General features: G+C 31.0%; 1 protein-coding gene across 1 annotated transcript; it reads right to left on the bottom strand.

Moving 5' to 3' along the window:
* Positions 1 to 10,320: 10,320 nt before the first annotated feature.
* LOC149497750 (uncharacterized) lies at positions 10,321 to 11,679 on the bottom strand. The gene has a single exon (XM_089718672.1). It carries the CDS (start codon positions 11,526 to 11,528, stop codon positions 10,527 to 10,529), a length of 1,002 nt encoding a protein of 333 aa, XP_089574798.1. The 5' UTR covers positions 11,529 to 11,679; the 3' UTR covers positions 10,321 to 10,526.
* Positions 11,680 to 20,048: the final 8,369 nt, after the last annotated feature.

Raw genomic sequence — 20,048 nt, 5'->3', positions numbered from 1 at the left:
TTAGATGTGTTGTGTTAACGATATGCTTTGTTTGTATGGAATTGTGATGAAGTGGGTCATTATGGGTTTGTGAGTGTAGTCTTTGATACTGTTGGTCATGTATGGGGAGATTGGTGCCCCCGTGTACATCTGATGATATTTGATATGAAAAACCACAGACCTCCTTTTGGTATGGAAAAGAAAAGAGAGTATATATAAAAAAAAGAGGGTTGGTCAGTGAGGATTAGACCGGTCGACCATATACAGGGGATCGACTTCCCGGTGCACACGTTTGAGAGGGCGGGCGATGTGTAAGGACGGCTCGTCGGGAGTTTCAGTGACACCACTGACCAATTACCAACATCCACTACTTGTATGTGGATGTTGTGTTGTGTCACGTGCTTAACTGATTGGATGTTCATTTTAGTATATTAGGAAGCATTTCATGTGAATGCTTGTGATATACATTATTTGTTATTATTTACTGAGTTGTAAAACTCACTTCTGTTTATTTAATTTTTTTGGAAGTAGATTCTCCATCGTTCCAGTTAAAACTATATTTCCTTCATCGCAAAGCTAGAAAAGTAATTTCAAATTTTATTATTATTTTAGTTATGATATTTAATACTACATGCCATTTGAACTCCGCAGCTATAGATATCTGCAATTACTATAGGAGTGTCATGTATTGTCATGACCCGATTCCATGGGTCGGACTGGCATTAGGGCCAGGTAAGCTTAAGGCCCCCGAGGCCCGTAGTAAGCCTGAAACACTAAAAATTTACTATCTCAATATAATTTTAAACATTCAGCCCATATTTATAGGAAAATAAACCTCAAGATTTTATTTATATCTCGGTCCAAATTTATTAGCTACCCCATTCCATAGTTCGGGCCCAATTAACAATACATCACATTTTAATATGGGCTCACGAAATAATTTCTTCTATGATAATACACGACTAAATGTAAGTAAATTCTACAACTGCGGAGTCACTAACTATTTGGTATACATAGCTTTTTATACATATAATTACATAGTAAAATAATTATGAAACTGGAAAAATTTTCTTCTAGCCCTGCAGCAAAGGAACATAACTTAACCGAATTAAAGAGAAATTTATTTCCTGAAAAATTAAACAAGATATATGAGCCTTCTAAGAAGTAATACTTATTGCACAACACATGCATTCACACAAATGAATAAATATATCAATCTAGTCATCCGACTAGTTATATGCTTACGCAGTCAGTCACACAAATGACATACCACCAGCACCCACAATCATTAACATCCATGTAATCACATCACGTGGAAATTAGTCAGTGGCGTCACCGAAACCCCGATGAGCCGTCCTTCCACATGGCTCATCCGCTCACATGTGCACTAGGGAGCCGATCCCCCATACTAGCCGACCGGTCTAATCCTCACTTGACCAGCCCTCTCATTTTTTTTCCATTCTCTCTTTTTTTTATACATATATATACCAACAGGAGGCAACTCGTTGGTCTCCATCCAATTTAGATCATTAGGCGCACACAACAGGAGGCCACACTGCGGGCTGCGATCAAATCTAGACTATCAGGTGCGCAACGACGAGAGGCCATCCCGTGGTTAACGGTAACGGTAACAGTAGGTGCACACGGGGGGCGCCGATCTCCCATTTACCGGTAATAGTAGGTGCACACGGGGGCGCCGATCTCCCATTTACCCAGCTAAGGATCCATATAACGATAACGGTCTCACAAACCCATGGTGACCCACTTCATCCCAATTCCACACAAACAAAGCATAACATTATCACAACACAATTAATCAAACATTGCAATCAAATGTAGACATATTAATCAATTAAACACCGTAATACAATGCACAATTAAACATTCGAAATCAATGCAAATAAATAAATAAATAGTATTAACAATAAACAACGATAATAAAATAAATAACAATGATAACAAAAAAATAATGAAAATAATTCAATGAATAATAAAGATAATAAATAATCAGGGCACTCTATTTATTATGTATTAAGTTATAGAATTAGTCTAATTAAACTTATTAATTATGTCATTAATTAAAATTAGTCTAGGTTCTATTAAAATTTCGACAGTACCTCCTCTAAAATTTGACTAAACCACAGTTCAACAATATAATATCTAAGCCCATCTGTCGGGCAATTCAAATCAACTCATCCCGTCCGCCATAACTTTATTTATCAATCATTCGATCAATTAATTCAGACAACCCATCCGTCGGGCAATTAATCCAACCAACCCATCCACTTCAAGCTACATATATCATCCATCACACTCACAAATATACACTTAATAATTCCAAATCAACTAATTAACAATTTATATTAACCTCCAAGCATGATTCAATGATATTATTAATTACCCTATAACTATATACCTGTCTAAGCCTTAGATTATAACTTCTCCTAACAATATTTATTAAAACTCCTAGATTAGCTTACATCAATATTAGTTAGGAATTCTTATCTCAATATTAAACCTCTTAATTATAATTATGGTTCATGTAATTTATTTGACAATGTTCTAAACGAATTTGCAATTACATTATTCTAAAATCTTAAACTAGTTAACTAATCATATTCGCTATCGCAATTACCGCACATTAACCAATCTAATTTATTTACAAAAGACTATAGATGTCTATATATATTTAAGCTATTCCAATAACCTAATTTCTTATTATTCAATTTAATCTATTTAATTTCTCAATTAAATTCATTAATCAATTAATTCTTTATATACAAAAATTGAGAATTGGATCTTAGAACGTACTAATTGAGAATCGGGCGACGATTCCGTGATCAGTGTGAAGAGAAGAGAATTCTGTCTCTCGGGGCCTCGTCGGAGTGTTGCCGGACCGTCGCCACCAGCCGCCGTGCACGGTGGTCGGAAAGTCGTTCTTGCCCAGAATCACGCACTTCATACACCTTTAGAATCAAAATTTCACCAAGAACTCAAATCCATGCTCCAATTGTTGAGTCTATGGTCCGTTTGGCCCAAACCAACGCCGACCGAAGCTTAATGCCTCCATCAATGGTGGTTTCACCACCGGAGCCCAATCGTTGGAACCAAGGGATGGAAAACACGCGCAAGACCAAGAGGAGTCGATCGAAGGTCCTCTCGACGGCTGTATCTGCCCAAAACGGCGAGAATCGCCGGAGAAGAGAAATCGGAGGGCAGCGTCACTTCGAGCATGATTCCTTTCGTTTCTGGCGTCTACTGCGTGAACGGAGACCATAGGTGGGTTCCTATCGTTGAGCACTTGCAGTTTGGGTGCTTGATTGTCGGAATCTGTGGTCGATGGCCGGAAAATGCAGTGAATAAGGGAGGAGGAGGCTGTCGCGCGACTGGAGAAGAAGAAGGAGAAGAGAGGAAGAAAAAAGAAATTATGTCGGTTTCTAGATCATTTTGGTTCGATTCGAACCAATTTGGTCTGATTCAATGATTTGGCATGATTTTTGCTCGGTTTGCAGGTTTTTCACTTGGTTTTCAGGTTATTCGTGTGGTTTTCGAAAAATCAATTTGAATTTCGGGTCCGGTTCAATTTATTTTGATTAATTTAGTTAGATTCCATAACATTTCTCCATTTTACTCCATAACAATAAAAACAATAGTAATAATGATACTTGATTTTTGGATAATTAATTCATATAATAATCGCACATATATAAATATATTTTATAATGGATTAGTAACTGGAGTTTTATATTATTTCCTAAAAAAATTTTTTTTTTTTAAGTGTTTTCAAATCGAAGATTCCGATAATATATTTTTAGGCTTGGGCCCAGTTGGCAAATTTAGGCTCGAATCGAGACTGTATTCTATTCGCAGCCCACAAAGTCAAAATTTTTGATTTTTAATTTAATAAAAATTCAAAGGTTTCAAAAATAAAAATTCAGGGTGTTTTATGTATGTAATAATAATAATTTATTATATATATGTAGTTATAGTTATTATTTATTATATAGTTATTTTTTTTCCTTTTTTATTATTATTTTATTATTTAAGGGAATCTCAATTTATTACTCAAACAAGCATGAAATGTATGCTTGCATATTCATCCATAGGTAAATTCGGATATGTAATTATTGAATCATCATATAATAATCCAGAAATTGCAATAGAAAAGAAAAAGAGAGGTTTGTCCAAAATATGGAAGAAACAGATGATTTCACGATTCTACCACCCAGTCAATTCGGTTCCATTTAATCCCTATTTCATGGCCACATATCTTTCAGGCTAAGGAATGTCTCCTATTACATGAATCCAATTTTCATTAATTCTATTTTGATAAATTTGAATCTATGGTTGAAATTATAAGTTGAATATTTTACCCGAGCCCAATGAATGAGATTATGATTATCCTTTATAAATGCATGCATTAGACATGGCCACAATATGGTTTTTGGAATTGGAACAGTCGGTTTGGAACCAGTTCGAACCAAAAACTGGAACTGTGGCCTACGGATTGGTTTCGGTTCCATCATTTTCAGAACCGTGAATCGGCGGTTCCAAGAACTAGCCTGAACCAATTGGAATTGCCGGTTTTTCCTGTCAGTTCGAAATTCGGTTGGGATTGGTTCGTAGTTGGCTAGCACATTTCTTATAGATAAAAGGAGAAACCGAGACAGCAAACATTATGGGGTGGTGGCGCAGTTGGCCAATGTGATGTTGAGTGATCTTGAAGTTGAGAGTTCAAACGTTCTCTCACACCAATTCTTTTTTATTTTTATAGTTTTTTATTATTTATTAATAATGATGCCCGTTGTAATTTTAATTTATTTGTAAGAAATAATTAAATAAAATATTTACCATAGTTTTGCATTTTTTTTTTTTTTTTTGAAAATTTGAATAAATTCAAAATCAAAAAGAAGATTCATGACCAAAAATTTAATTAGTATAAAACTTTCATCATTAACAATTTTCATTTTATTAAATCTATAATTATATTATATATTGTTCAAGATTTTGTATCACGCATGATTGTGCTTCTAGTGACTCAGGTGTGGATGATTGGAGCAAGGCCGAACTAAAAACACAAAAAAATACTAAAGAAAATGAAGATTCATATAATATTTACGATGGGTCCTCAATGAGAACATCAATCGGTAGTGACAATAGCGACTAAGATAAAAACCGTAAAATTGATGCAAGATAAGTAAGAACTACGTAAGCTTTGATTCCTCTAAACCTTAAGAAGATACAGAGTCAACTTAATTTTTATAAAATAAATTAAGTTGAAGCTCTTTTTTTTTTTAAAAAAAAAAAAATAAGTTTCAGCCTTTTTAAATAATAAATAAATTTAGTTGAAGACTTTTTTTAAAATAAATTAAGATGAAGTATTTTAAAAAAAAAAAATTAAATTCAAGCATTTTTTAATTTTTTAAGTGTATTTTTTTAGAAATTATTTCACAAATTTTTAAATTTTAAATTTTGAAGAAAAATATTTTCTACCTTTTATTTTGCATTTATGCGAGTCACCGGAAAATCGGTCGGAGAACCTGCCGGAATCGTCGGTTTTAGAACTGTTAAGAAATCGGAATTGGAACCGGTCGGTTCCAAATCATAACCGGAACTTTCAATTTTTGGTTCGGTTTCGAAACCAAAATCGGCGGTTCCGAAACTGTGGCTATGTCTACATGCAATACAGTCCCAAGAAAATTGAATAAATGATAAGTATATTGTATTTTATTTAGGCCTTTGTAAAAAATTTGGATTGTTATCATTATGTTGGTCATCCAGTTGAATATTCTTATTGTGCTTGTCTTTTTGAGATATATCTACTATATTGAATTGATTGATAAATAATTTCTCAAGGCTTACTACGGATTCCGGTGGCCTTAACCTTACTTGAGCTCTAGTGTTAGTCTGATTCACAGAAACGGATTGTGACACATATATATACTAAATACTGCTTGTCACATTTGAAATTTCACATCATTTAAGAAAATAATTAAAATTTTTAAGTTACAATAAATTGTTGAGGAAATTGACTATATTACTATTAATTTGATATTAATTTTTAAAAAAAACTATTAAATTGAAGTAATAATTAATATATAAAGGGTAATCATAAAAAAAAATTATTACTTATTGAAACTGCAGTTTTTGACAAGTATTTTGAAACAAATTATTTTCTCAAATGTGACAAGTATTATGGAATCGAGGTAGTATAAAAGATGGAATGAGAGGGAATAATGGAATTATTTATGATAACCTTAATGAAATTTTAGAAATTCTAAAATATCCTTTTCGATAATTGATAATAATTTGAGTTTATTAAATAACTTGAGTTTGTAACAATTGATAAATTTAATCAATTCAGTTTTTTTAATAATTTTTTATTCATTGATTTGAAAACTTTTTATTATATTATTTTAATATTATTATTTCAACATATTCTCCTAATCGAATTTTCAATCATTGCTTAATTAGGATATTAATTTTACAAAAAACAGATTGTTATCTTACTTTTAAAATAAACATTAAAATGCGAAAAATATTATTTTGCGGGTTATATATATATATATTCAATTTTAAAATTTTGAATCATTTTCTTTTTATATCTATTTATATATATCTAAATTTTTCAAATTTTTTTATTTCTAAAGTCAACATTTTAGTTTTTTTTTTATTTTTTCATAAATATTGGTTGTCACTATATCATATTGTATTAACTCATATTTAGCTCATGCGAAACCAGTTGGATGATTTTCTTCTATAAACAAAAAAAATTGCACATACTATAAGACTATGAGATATCGATATATCTATATATCTCAACATTTAATCAAAAGCAAAGTGCAGAAAATAATAGGATTTTCTAAAATATTTTAATAAATTTTGAGATATTCTGAAATATCTTATGGCCAATAAAAAATTTAATATCTATTTGTATATCTATATAAAAGCTGAACAAAGAGAAAACTCAATACTCTTTATCGTCCTACTTTCTATTTTTTTGAAGAATTTTTAAAATTTTAATTTATTTTTCTACAACTTGATTGGTTGTTAAATATATTTTCAAAATCAAAATTTATTTATAATTATTTTACTAGATATGTTTAGATGATTATGAGTTTGAAAATTTTAAATTATTTAACTAGATAAATAGATAATTACATTTAAAATGAATTATAATATTATTCTTATCTATATCTTTACATATATGTCTACTTCTATATATATTTTTATGCTTTAGCGGCATCTCTCTGGTTTTTTTTTTTTTTTTTTTTTTTTTTTTTTTTTTTTTTTCTCTCCTATGCTTTAGGAAGATCTCTTTAATTTCTTATTTGAATAGTAGGTTTTTTTTTTCAATTTTGCAGGTTTTTTTTATTCTTTCTTTCCAATTTAGCATATATAATTTGAATTTCTTTTTTATAGCTTTATATTTTCTTTTATGTTATTTAATTTACTCTTATATATATCACATGTAGAGCAACTGTTTGATGCAAGTGCAGAATCTTTGGACACTTTAAACTCTTTGAGCTACAAAATGAAGATAAAGAAGATATTGGTGAATTAAAATCTGCCACTTTGGCCTTTTGATTATTTGTACATGTATAAAAGCAAATGAAAACAACAAAAAAAAAATTTCTTTTTTTTATTATTTATTTTTCATCTTCTACCATTTTTTTGAATTAGCAAATGGAGGATTATTTTTAGTAAAGAGTTTGTTATTATTAGTTACCTCCTTTATGTTTTACGAGTTTTATTTTTGTTATTCCAATTCTTTTTTCATTTTTTTTATAGTTTTTAAATGACGATGCTCGCCTTTAAATATTTAAATAATTAAATAATTTCATTTCAGTCGTTAAATTTCAAAATAATAAATTTTAGTATGATCTAGAGGTAAACAGTCCTAAATAACAATCTAATTAATTTTATCTCATTGTCAGGAGAAAAAATTTTATTTGATCATCCAAATTCATATGTTCAAATTACAAATTTGCTAATTTTTGCAAAAAAAAAAAAAAAAAAAAAAAAATTTCTTTAATGTATAATGATGAAATTGAGAATATTCCTCTTTTTATGGTAATATTTATTAATTTAGTGGGTTCAATTGATTTTAATATACTTTTGCTTAACCAAACAAAAAAAAAAAAAAATTAATAATTGATGATAGCCAAGCTTTTTCCATATCTTTCCACAATTGATGAATTCCTTTTGATTTCCCTGAAAGTTGGCACTTTTCTTTCTTTTTCCTTTACATTCATGCACATCATAAGAAAACAAAATTGCAAACAGTAGAACCGAACTAAAACTAAAATTTACATCCTCATTTGTTTATTATGCCTAATTTATTGAAAACTACAAAATTATAATTCATGTGTCTACTTTAGTCCAATCATTCCATTGAAATATTCTTAAATCAATTTTAGCCTATTATTGACATTATATTTTTGCTTCAAAAGGACTCGATGATTATATATATATATATATATATATATATATATATATATATATATATATATATATATTTGATAAAATGAGTTTAAGACATTTAATAAATTTGATTCACGGATCAAGGATCCGAGTTTAAGAAATGTGACCCATCGGGTCGTTTTCAAGTTTTCAGGGTCCGCATCAAAACAGTGCGCATCTTGAGTACCCTCGTAACACGTCTCAGTGCACTACCTTATTTTGCATGCCACTCGGGCTAATTTCGTGAAATATTGACCCGACTTATTTGAGGCCCATCAGTGGCCTGTGCCACGTAAGCCCTAAAATTAGGGCCACCTAGCAACCCTTTTGCTTATAAATAGACTAAGGGGAGGAAGATTGATTGCCTAACTAAACTCTTAATTTTTTATTCTCAAAACCACTTAACCCAAATCTCTAACAAGTTTTTTTTTTTTTTTTTTATTTGGATTAAGGGAGAATTTAATTTTCTCGAAGGAACCTCATTGGATTTGCAATCAGCTTTTCCTAAAACACTAATCAAATAAACAAGTCTTAAATCATTGATAAAAGAACAAAGTTCTTAGGTTTTTTTTTTTTTTTTTTGTCATTTTTTGTCCAATCTCAGTTTTTCTTCAAAGCAAAAGTAAATTCAGAGTCTATACCCTTATTCCTCATATTTTTTTTTTTGTGGCCTAAATAACCATTCTTAAACCTGATTGTAAGGAAAATTCGAGATCAACTAAAAGAATGTTGTCTGTGTCAATTAATAGTTATTAATAAATTTATGATAAATATCAGCATATTAGAATGTTATTATACAAATTTTTTACTATTGGATCGCATATGCATCTTTAATAGTTTTATTTTTCTTTATGTTTAGATAAAGAAATGGAATACCAGTTTCCAATGTTTGCTTTGATTTTTATTTTTTAATTATTAGTTTTTTATGTTGATCTCATAGGTTATCAAATTCAATTTTGAGGAACATAATTTACGAGTTTAAAGGATTGAAAAACAAGAAAACAACTACATTGAAAAAGCATTAGAGAGGCTGAAATCCAACAAAAATATATGGGTTTTAGGAAAAAATAATAGCAAGAGAAAAAAAGAGACAAGCTATATTCTCCTTCCTCATATATTCTACAACTACTAGTAGTGAATTTTTAGAGGAAAAGGGAGAAGAAGATCTTAACATGTGGGCAGAGACAGAAACAAAAGAGATAAGCCTTTACATGGAGCTTTTGTTGCTGCTTTGCTTAATGACTTGTTTGGAATTCAGTCTAGAGGTGGGAGTGCCTGTGCTGGTCCTTATGGTCATTTTTTGCTCAACATCAATCAGACTACCTCTCTTGCAATTAGATCAGCAATACAAAAGGTAATTTGGTATGTTACAATGTGATCATTTGACAATGTGAAAAATACTGCAACATAAAGTAAATATAGCAAAATTTACCAACAAAATTTATGAATTTTTACAGTGGTATGTTGGAGTAAAGCCAGGATGGACAAGGATTAGTATCCCATATTACATGTCTGAAGAGGAATTTGAGTTCAATCTTGCAGCAGTTGAATTTATAGCCATTTACAGCCAACGAGTTCTTCCATTATATCATTTCAATTGGAACAATGGCAACTGGACTTTCAAGAAAAAGGCATTTAAGGACTTGCTATTAGCTTGTGGTGGGAGAATTTTCAACAAACAAACTTCCTATTTAGAGATGGCAAAAAATATTGCTAATTTGCTTCCAAAATTTCCTTCTGAACGTAAGCTTCCAGAACATTTAGATCACAATCTCCTGTATTTCAGAGTCTAAATTTCATTGTAAAAGCCTGCAACAAAAAATTTGCCAATTTATTACAAGCTTTTGCAATGAAAATTGGACAGCAGATTTTAACAAGTGAAAAGAAAAAACACTGCCACTTTTTTTCTCTTGATAGCAAACAAAAACAATTAGTATTACAACTTATTGCCAAGGCCAGCTGCATAGAAGTCTGATACAAATATAAATATTGAATTGCAGAAAATAGAGACAAATTTAAGTCATATAACCCAAAACAGAACAACATCTCCTGTGACTGTATAACTATTGTTCTTTCTTAAAATCTCACTTGAACTTTACATCTTGAGAACTTTTAGAGCAGCTCAGTAGCTTTTTCACAAGCAGATCATTGTTTACTACCAACTCCATGGTAGTCGCATCTGCAGAAAACCCCTTGCCAACCATTTCATCAATTAATTCTGTTGCCATGGACAAATCATTGTGTCGTAGATATCCTTGGATAATCACATTATAAGAGCAACTATTTGGTAAGCAACCCTTCCCTTCCATTTCCTTAAAAACCTTCAATGCTTCATCTAATAATCCCTCTTTACAAAGTCCATTGACCATTGTATTGTATGTGCAAACATCAGGATGCAACCCTTCTATGGAAAGTCTAGAAAACAGTTCCTTTGCATCTTTAACCTTTCCAGCCTTGAACATACCATCAATTAGGGTATTATAAATAATAAGGTGAGGCTTCAACAAGTTATTTTGCATTTCGTGAAATAGATCCAATGCCATATCAAGACACATATGCTTACAAAAGCCATCTATCAAAATTGAGTAGGTTACATTATCTGGAGAATGGCCACTAGCACACAAGTTCTTCAAAAACTTATGCGCAGCCCAAGGGCTCTTTGCTTTACACAAGCCACGTAGAAGAGTATTATAAGTGACCTGGTTAGGACTCAAGCCTTTGCAAGGCATTTCATCAAGAAGCCGCATTGCCTCATCTATCATTTTTCTCTTACAGTAACAATGAATCAAGATGCTGTAGGTAACAACAGTAGGTGTACAGCCCTTGCTTACCATCAGGTCAAATATTTCTCTAGCTTGATCCACTTGGTTATGTACACAATATCCATCCATTAATGAACTATAGATGATAACATTAGGCTCTAGTCCTCTCTGCATCATCAATTTGACTACGCGATGAGCCCTTGAAACCTTTCCATCCTTACAAAGTCCATCAACCAAAGTACTGAAGGTAATTATATTTGGTGTGATGTTTGCTCTCAACATTTGGTTAAGCAACATAAAAGCTTCCTTCCATCTGCTTGACATACACAAACCACGGATTAAGGTGCTGTAGGTCACAACATCAGGTAAGATACCTTCGCTCTTTATTTTGAAGAAGAGGTCTAATGCCTCAGTAACCAATGTGTCCTTGCAGAGGCTGTCAATGATAGCACTGTATGACACCAAATCAGGCAGGCACCTTCCTCGACCATTCTTTTCAGAACACCAAAGGCCACATTGGTTTTCCCAATTTTACACAGACCATTCACAATCACAGTATAGGTATAAACATTGGGTTGATACCCTTTTTCAACAATATCATCAAACAAATCCACAGCTTCACCAAATTTATCCTCCCTACAAAGCCCATGGATTAAGGTAGTAAGCGTTACAATGGTAGGCTGGAAACCTAGTTTGAAGATTTTTCCCATAAGAGAGTACCCAAAATCCACACGGTCTAGGTGGCAGAAGCAATTAATCAAAATATTAAAAGAACAAATATCATGTGAAATTCCAAACATTTCCATCTGTTTAGAGAGAGAAATGACAGTAGCATAATGTTTCATTCGAACAAGTGCAGATAACAATTTACTAAATTCCTTAATAGGGGAAGGAGGATTACTATGAAGCATCAAATTAAAGGAAGCTAAACAATCATCAATGTTGTGGAATGAACCAGATTTGCTTTTACCTCTCAAATGAGTACTGCTTCTAGAACTACTAAAAGAAACGGAACCAAAAATATCCATTGGCCGACGAAGCCGAAAAACAGTAAGGCATCTCCCTCTGCGAGTTGACATCATCGATTATCTGCCTATACAAAAAGCGAAAGAGAAGCAGTTTTCGGGGAGAAATTTGATTATCTTCCTCTGCGTAAACAGTTTTTGGAAGGAAAAAGTTTTTGCTCTCGTTTAGACTAATTTGATTACCTAATTTTATCGATTTCTTTTCTTCAAGGAAGAAAATTGGATCGGGCACCTTCCATGAAACCAGACCCAAAATATGATTACTTCTTCAAAACCCAAAATTGCCCCTACCACATTTCTACTGATTTCTTGAAGCATATTATTGTTTGAAAAGATTTAGAAAAAATATATTATAATTATTAATTTACCATTTTAACCTTATATACTCTTAAAGCGTGAAAATAAAGAACTTTCTACCCTATAGTTTTTTAAATAAAAAATATTCATAAAATTGCTTGAGAATTATAATACATATATAAGCAAAGCAATGTAAAAGAAACTGTCAAAAAAGAAAAGAAAAGATAAAGAAGGTATACAATTTATTTCATATTTTATTGTCTAAATTTAATCATACACAATGACTTTTTACTTATAATTTTTTCAATTTACATTTGAATGATATATCTTTTATTGAACTAAAAGGTAGATTTAGGATTTGTTTAACATTACTAGAATTTAAAATGGTGATTTTATTTATTTTTTGTTTTTTGAAAAAAATGAGGAGAGAAAAGCAAATAATCAATTTTGAAATTTGAATATTTCTAATACCTTTCTCTTTCAAATACCCAACCCAAAAATCAAGTTCTTGTAAATTAATCAAAAGCAAATCAAAGATCCAAATCTAAATTGAAATCAAAACCAGGGATAAAAAAGGGACTTGGAGAAGCATTAGCAAAAAGAATGAAACACAACCATCCAAATTTTCTCCAGAATTTATAGATCTAATTCCATTAAGCATTATCTTCACTTTTTCCTTCACGTTAGCAAAAAAAAAAAAAAAAAAAAAAAAAAAAAAAAAAAAAAAAAAAAAAATCATCACTTTTCCTTCCTTAGTAGCAATAAACACATTATACTTACAGAAAAATTCCAAACACCATATCCAATAAAGTTTGCAAAATACAAATCATTAGGCATAACCCATTGAAGTGAAGCAACCACTAAAAAATCCCAGATTTCTCCAAATCTAAGATCATGCAACAAGAAATTATTCAACTGGATCACCTCAGAAGATAGAGAACCACCAAGAATGATGAACCTACATGCAAGATCGATGGCTAACAACTGAAATTTGAGTACTTTGAGTGCTTGCTATTTTAGTGTTCTTCTCTTGGGCTCCTTTGAGTGCTTTGATCACCAACCGCCGTCGATAGCACCACCGTTACTTTGGCCTGACAATTCTGCACCGTAAGCTTGACAGTAACACAAAGTCCCTTGGCTGTCTCATTTGGCAATGTCTTCAACGTTCGTTTTGGGGAAAGACCTAGGGCCCGATCTTCAGAGCAAGATTTTTGGGGTATTTTCGCACATTGAAATTTTCACTCTTTATTTGCTCATTTTCTCTCCGATTTGGAGAGAATCCAGTTACGTGGACCCGCGGGGAAAATTGTAACACCCGTCGTCCAATCCCGAATGACCCGACGGCAAATGTCATATTCGATGCCGGAGGCATCGTCTTAACTTAACATATAAATCATAAAATTTAAAATTATAAATTAGAAGTAATTAAGTATTCACAAGTTTAGCGAGTAAATTTTTTTTTAAATAGATTGGAAAAAATCTTACAAAAATACTGTAAGAATATCTTTTTAAAAACTGAGCTCGCCAAAACATGTGAATACAAAACACTCTCAATTAAACTCTAAATTTCCAACATCTTCAAATAATCATCATAACACAACAACACTTATATATTTTCATAACTATATAAATCCTCAATAGCATTTAAATATTCATCAATTAATTGCATTCATTACATATATCAAGTCTTAATGAACTAATCATACCAACTATCTTAAAATAATTTATATTCAATCATTTCATAAATCTTATGCTTATCTCCAAATATATACACCAACATAATTGATAATTATATGCTTAAGTTATAATTCAAATAATAAAATCTCCGAAAATGTAATAATTATACATGCCATAATTCTTAATTGCATAAATCTCAATATACTACTACTAATATAGTCACTTCTACTCTGATGCTACTCTTCTGATCTTCAAGTAGCAACCACGGTCTTCAACTCAGGTGGTACTCATAATTCACATACTTACCAAAGTTGCAATGGCAAGTTAAGTAAAACACAAAATTTATAAAATCATTTACAATCATAGAGTCATTCAATTTCAACATGCATTTACATTTATAGTAAAAGAAATATCAAATAATCTTATACTTAATAACATAAATAATTTAGTTCTTTATACCATAAATCCCTTACATAAAGATTTAATCACCATAAATACTTTAGTTCTTTACTTAAAGATATCAAATAAACTTATAATTAATAATATAAATATTTAATTCTTTCAAATCATAAATAATTAATAACATATACTATTGATTTTTAAAACCATGTACCGAAATATCATACTTTGAAAATTCGTTTGATAACATAATCATTAATTTCTAAAGTAAGGTTTACTAAAATAATATAATCTGATTCATTTAATTGCTTTATAAATATTTTTCAAGGGGCTCACATACACTTAGGAGAAAGAGAAGCAGCACTTAGGAGAAAGAGAAGCAGATAGGTGTTCATAATGGCCTTAGGTCGCCATCTTATTCAGAACATATAGAGCTTGTCCGCCTTAACATAAGACACCCACGTGCCTAGCATATGATCATAGCTTCTTATCATAATGGCATCAAATGCCGAGCATGCTCATCATACATAAAAAAAAAAATCAAATCGCGCATCAAATTCACACCAAGTATATTAGAGCCCAAAATCCTTGTTTTAATTCTTAATTCATAATACTTCTCATAAAATTTGTCTTATTCTTTAGTTTTCTTAAATTCTTAATGTAAGCTTACTTTAGAACGTAAGTAACTCATGAAAATTTCATACTTAAACATAATTCTTTAACATAGAAAATTTCTTATTATATGAAATCATATATATAAGCTTACTTTAAAACTTAAGTGACTCATGAAAACTTCATACTTAAATATAATTACTTAATATAGGAAATTTCTCATAAATTCCTTTTCTTTTAAAACTTTCTTAAAATTATAATAAAATTTATAATAAGAAATTTCTTACCATATAAAATCATACTTTCTTTATTCAAAATGCAAAGCACATATACCTCAAATACCCCTTTTTTTTAAAAAACTCTAAGCATATGAAAGTTATCAAAATAATCATACTTATGTCATATATATAAAATAATTCAGTAAGCCTTACTACCCGAAGGTGGTTCGACCTCTTAATGAAAACCAAGGGGAGGAATTTTCTTCTCCGATCAAGCATGCTAACATAAATCTTATACACAAAAGTATCCATTTCAACTCTCATCATGCATTATCTAAACCAATTCCACACCTTTTCAATTTATATTCATTTAAACATATCCACAATAACACTTTTCAAACTTATGTTTTATTTTTGTCAAATAAATCCTAAAATATACAAATAATCAAGAGAACTTTATCAACACATGATTCATACATACCTTTATCCCAAATAAACCTATGATTTAAGACATAAGAAATTTCCAGCATTAAAATAACTTTGACCTTTGCTGCGTTTTTAAGACATAACTTGAGTTCTATGTCTCCAAATTGAGTGAAGTTTGATTCATTAGAAAGCTAAGACCAAATTCTACAAATATTATCAAGAGATCACAGCACAGATCAATCTTTAAGATGGTAAACAAAAGCTAGGAACACAGACCAACAGTCCAGACCTGATTCAGCAGAACTAAGTCTAATGTTTATCAATTTCCTACTTATTCAAACACTCAAATTAAACCAATCCAAAACCAGATAAGTCTCAAGACATAGGGAAACAACTCTCATGAAGAACTCAAAACATAATCTTACCATTATAGTGGTCAAAATGGGCACTCAATTCAGTGATGCATGTGGCCCGTCATAATAGAGTCAGTTTGGGTGTTTCAGCCATAAGTTGAGCTATATATATCCAAATTGGACACAAGAGGATGGGTTGGAAATCTAAAAAATATACCTACAACTTTCATGAAGGACTCAGATACCAATGAAAAATAAAAGGGATTGAAAAATAATATTTATCACACCTAATAACACTTTTCCCAATTTCAGCTTACTTAAAACAAATACAAGGTAGAGATTTCTATTACATACTAAATACTCACCAAATATCATCTTAAGAGCATAAACCAACAAAGAACAACAAGAAAACTTAAGGCCTTATTCATCAATAGGTTCTGCCACTCTTGAAAGATGAAGAAGAAAATATTTTCCTCATCAATTCTACATATAAGCATGCTTAGAAATCTCCCAATAACACATTTATACCAACAAATTTCAATAATCAAATCATTTCATATAAAATTCTCAATTTTCACAAAGTAGTATAAACTTCACAAAATCAAAAATTTTAACAAAGTAATTGTGTTTATGAACACTAACCTTAAACACAAGCTCTAACAAGCTTAAATAAAACTCTTAAAGCCTTAGTTTGCCCTTCTCTATGGTAGAAGGTTCTCCACCCTTTGGTCTCCAAATTACTTGAAATTATTCACCAAAAAACCATTCTCAAGCTTCAATCTCAAAGATGGATTAATTAAATCAAGTTTAATGGCGTAAATTTGGTGAGTTTACCATGTAGAAATTGAAGGAAAAACAAAGAGAAGAAGAAAGGAGAGGAAGTTGTCGTTGGAAATGGAGGAGAAGAAGAAGAATAAGTGTTGCTCAATTATTTGAGCAACAAGGGTATTTTGGTCTTTTCACCATAATTGGATGGCTATTAGTAATTTCATCCAATGGCTAAAAATATTCTCCAATTTATTTCCTTCAAAATATTATTTTCTCCACAAAATTCTCAAATTTAATCCTTAACAATAATTCCTCTAATTTCCTTAATTAATATAACACCATCTCAAATTTACTCCATAAAAATATTGCCTCCAATTTCCTTAATTAATGTAACACCATAATTTACTATTCACTAATTATCTAAATTCTCCAAAAATATTCATTACTCACTTTCTATTCATAAAAATCATATATGCATATTCCAGAAATATTAAAGAAAATATAAAAAATATATAGTAATTTTTCCGGACTAAAATAATACCGATTTTCGAATTGGTGGTACTATTTACACCTTGGTAAATTTACTATTTCAAACACAGAAAAAATAGGGTGTTACAAAAATAAAGACCAAATTCCTTCCTTCGAAATTTTCTGTCCTTTCCCAAACAGGAGAAAGTTAGTTTTCTTTGATATTTGCCATCCACGTTTCTTAAAATCCACTCTTCCCAAACTAACAATCGAATGTGCCAAAAATTTACCTTTTTAGCCTTTTATGTTTTTAAATTTTAGTGGAATTATTTTAGTATTTAACAAGCGAGTACACCCGCGCTACGCTGCGCTTTTGATAAAAAAAAAATAAATTCAAAAAATATTATTTAATTATTTTATTTTTAAAAACTAAAAAAAAATATAAGTATTATTTAGTAATTATACACATCAATAAGAATTTAGTCAAAACTCATCTTCATAACTTTATTTATCTTTTCACAAATAATATTAATATTTAAATTTAATTAAAATATTTATATGTACTATACATTAACAATATGTTATGTGGAACGCAGTTTGGTCCATTTAACATATGTGCTATTAATTTAATTAAAACTTAACCCATGTAATATTGAAAAATAAGATTTAAATATCTTTATAAATTCTTTTATTGAAAGTCAATACTTATTTAAAAAAATAAAAATTAATTATTTAATATAATACAAAAAATTAGAATTAAATTTTAAAAAAAAATGTCACACGTTAATTTGGTGTAATAAGATAAAAAAAATAAACTTAAATCATACATTTTAAAAATATGAACCAAACCTGTCGATATGAATAAATTCTCATTATTTTATTCAGTTGAACAAGAAGATTCTTTTAGTATTATTTCATTTCTTTTGAGTAGAGCTTATGCGTCTTCTAATTTTTAATTGTTTTAAATAAAAAAAATCTGCTTGTTTAACTTAAAATAGGTTGAAGTTAATAGAAATAAAATTTAATCGAAAAATTTTTCAAATTAATTAGGATCAATTTAATATATAAAGTATCAATTTAATTAATGACCATTGTTCTTAATTGACAGAAAAAATTCTAATTGTAATTTATAAAGCAATATAAATAAAGAAAATTAATGTAAAATTATCTAAAAAATAATGTTTTGTGTCTGTTAAACATTATATATGGCCTTGGCCAAAAAAATTTATAGGTACGATATATCAGCAAGAGAAAAACTTGAATCGCATGATAATACATAAATTACTATTTAAAACCCATAAATTAATCAATTTTTATATAATTATTTTATTGCTTAAAACGATCCGCGAGGGTAAGCTAACTCCAAAAATCCATCCTCAGTTCGGATTGCAGGCTGGAACTCACTTGCATGAAGTCGGAATCGCTAGTAATCGCCGGTCATCCATACGGTGGTGAATTCGTTCCTGGGCCTTGTGCACACCGCCCGTCACACTATGGGAGCTGGCCATGTGAAATACCCCGAAATTTTATTTTCAAAACTTTGGAATTTTTATTAAATCAAAAATCCGAATTTTTATTAAATCAAAAATCCGAATTTTTGATAGTATGGGTTGTTAAGACTGAACAAGTTTAACTTGAGCCCAAATTTGAATTGGGCCCAAGCCCAATAAACAGACTGTCCGGAAATTTTGATGAAATAAAATGGAATGCTACTATATAAACTAATTATCTTGAATTAACTTAGTGTTATTATTATTGTTTGTATTATTAGAAAGTAAATTGAAGAAATGTTTTATGACCCAACTAAAATAATTAAATAAATCGAACCGGACCCGGAAATCAATTTGAATTGTCGAAAACCCCACGAATTATCCAAAAACCGAGTGAAAAACTCGAAAACCAAACAAAATGAGACCAAACCATTAAATCAGACCAAACCGGTTCAAATCGAACCAGAATGGTCTAGAAGCCACTTTCTTTCCTTTTCTCTTTTCTTTTCCTTTCCCTCCTTCTTTTCTTTCCTTCTTCTTCTTCCTCGCGCGACATCCTCCCCTCTCTTGCTCACTACGATCTCCGTCCACCAGCCATGGAAGTCGACACCAAGCACTCCATCTTGCTCCTCTCGTCGAGATGAACTCTTCTATGGTCTTAGTTCGCGTGATGAGGCCTGAAATTGAGAGAGATCGCGATTGGAAGGCTGTCCACTGCGCGATGAAGTTTTCCGGCGAAATCTTATCAATTCCGTCGACTCCAAGTGCTGGGGTTGGTCTCAAACAACTCCTCTCCTACATATGAACCTTTTTCCCCCATTAATTTGTGATGTTGCTTGAGTTTTAATAAACCACCATGGACGGCGGCTTGAAGGTGGCTGTGGAGCTAGATCCGGCCAAACGAGGCACTGGGTCAACAAAGTGATAGCAGATTTGGATTCCTTACGAAAATTGGAGGCGGGTGGTGGTGACCTTGCAATTTTCTAGGCGGTTTCACTTTTCCGGCCACCGTGTACGGCGGTCGGCAGTGGCGGTCCAGTGACCGGCCGGCGGCACTCCGGTGAGGCCCCGAGAGACAGAATCCTCTTCTCTTCGCGCTGATCATGGAATC

This window comes from Jatropha curcas, chromosome 3 (assembly GCF_041381405.1).
Source record: "Jatropha curcas cultivar XTBG-Jc1 chromosome 3, XTBG_Jcur_1.0, whole genome shotgun sequence".
NCBI lineage: Eukaryota > Viridiplantae > Streptophyta > Magnoliopsida > Malpighiales > Euphorbiaceae > Jatropha > Jatropha curcas.
Note: the sequence above shows the minus strand (reverse complement) of the source record. Positions and strands in the feature narration are given on the sequence as shown.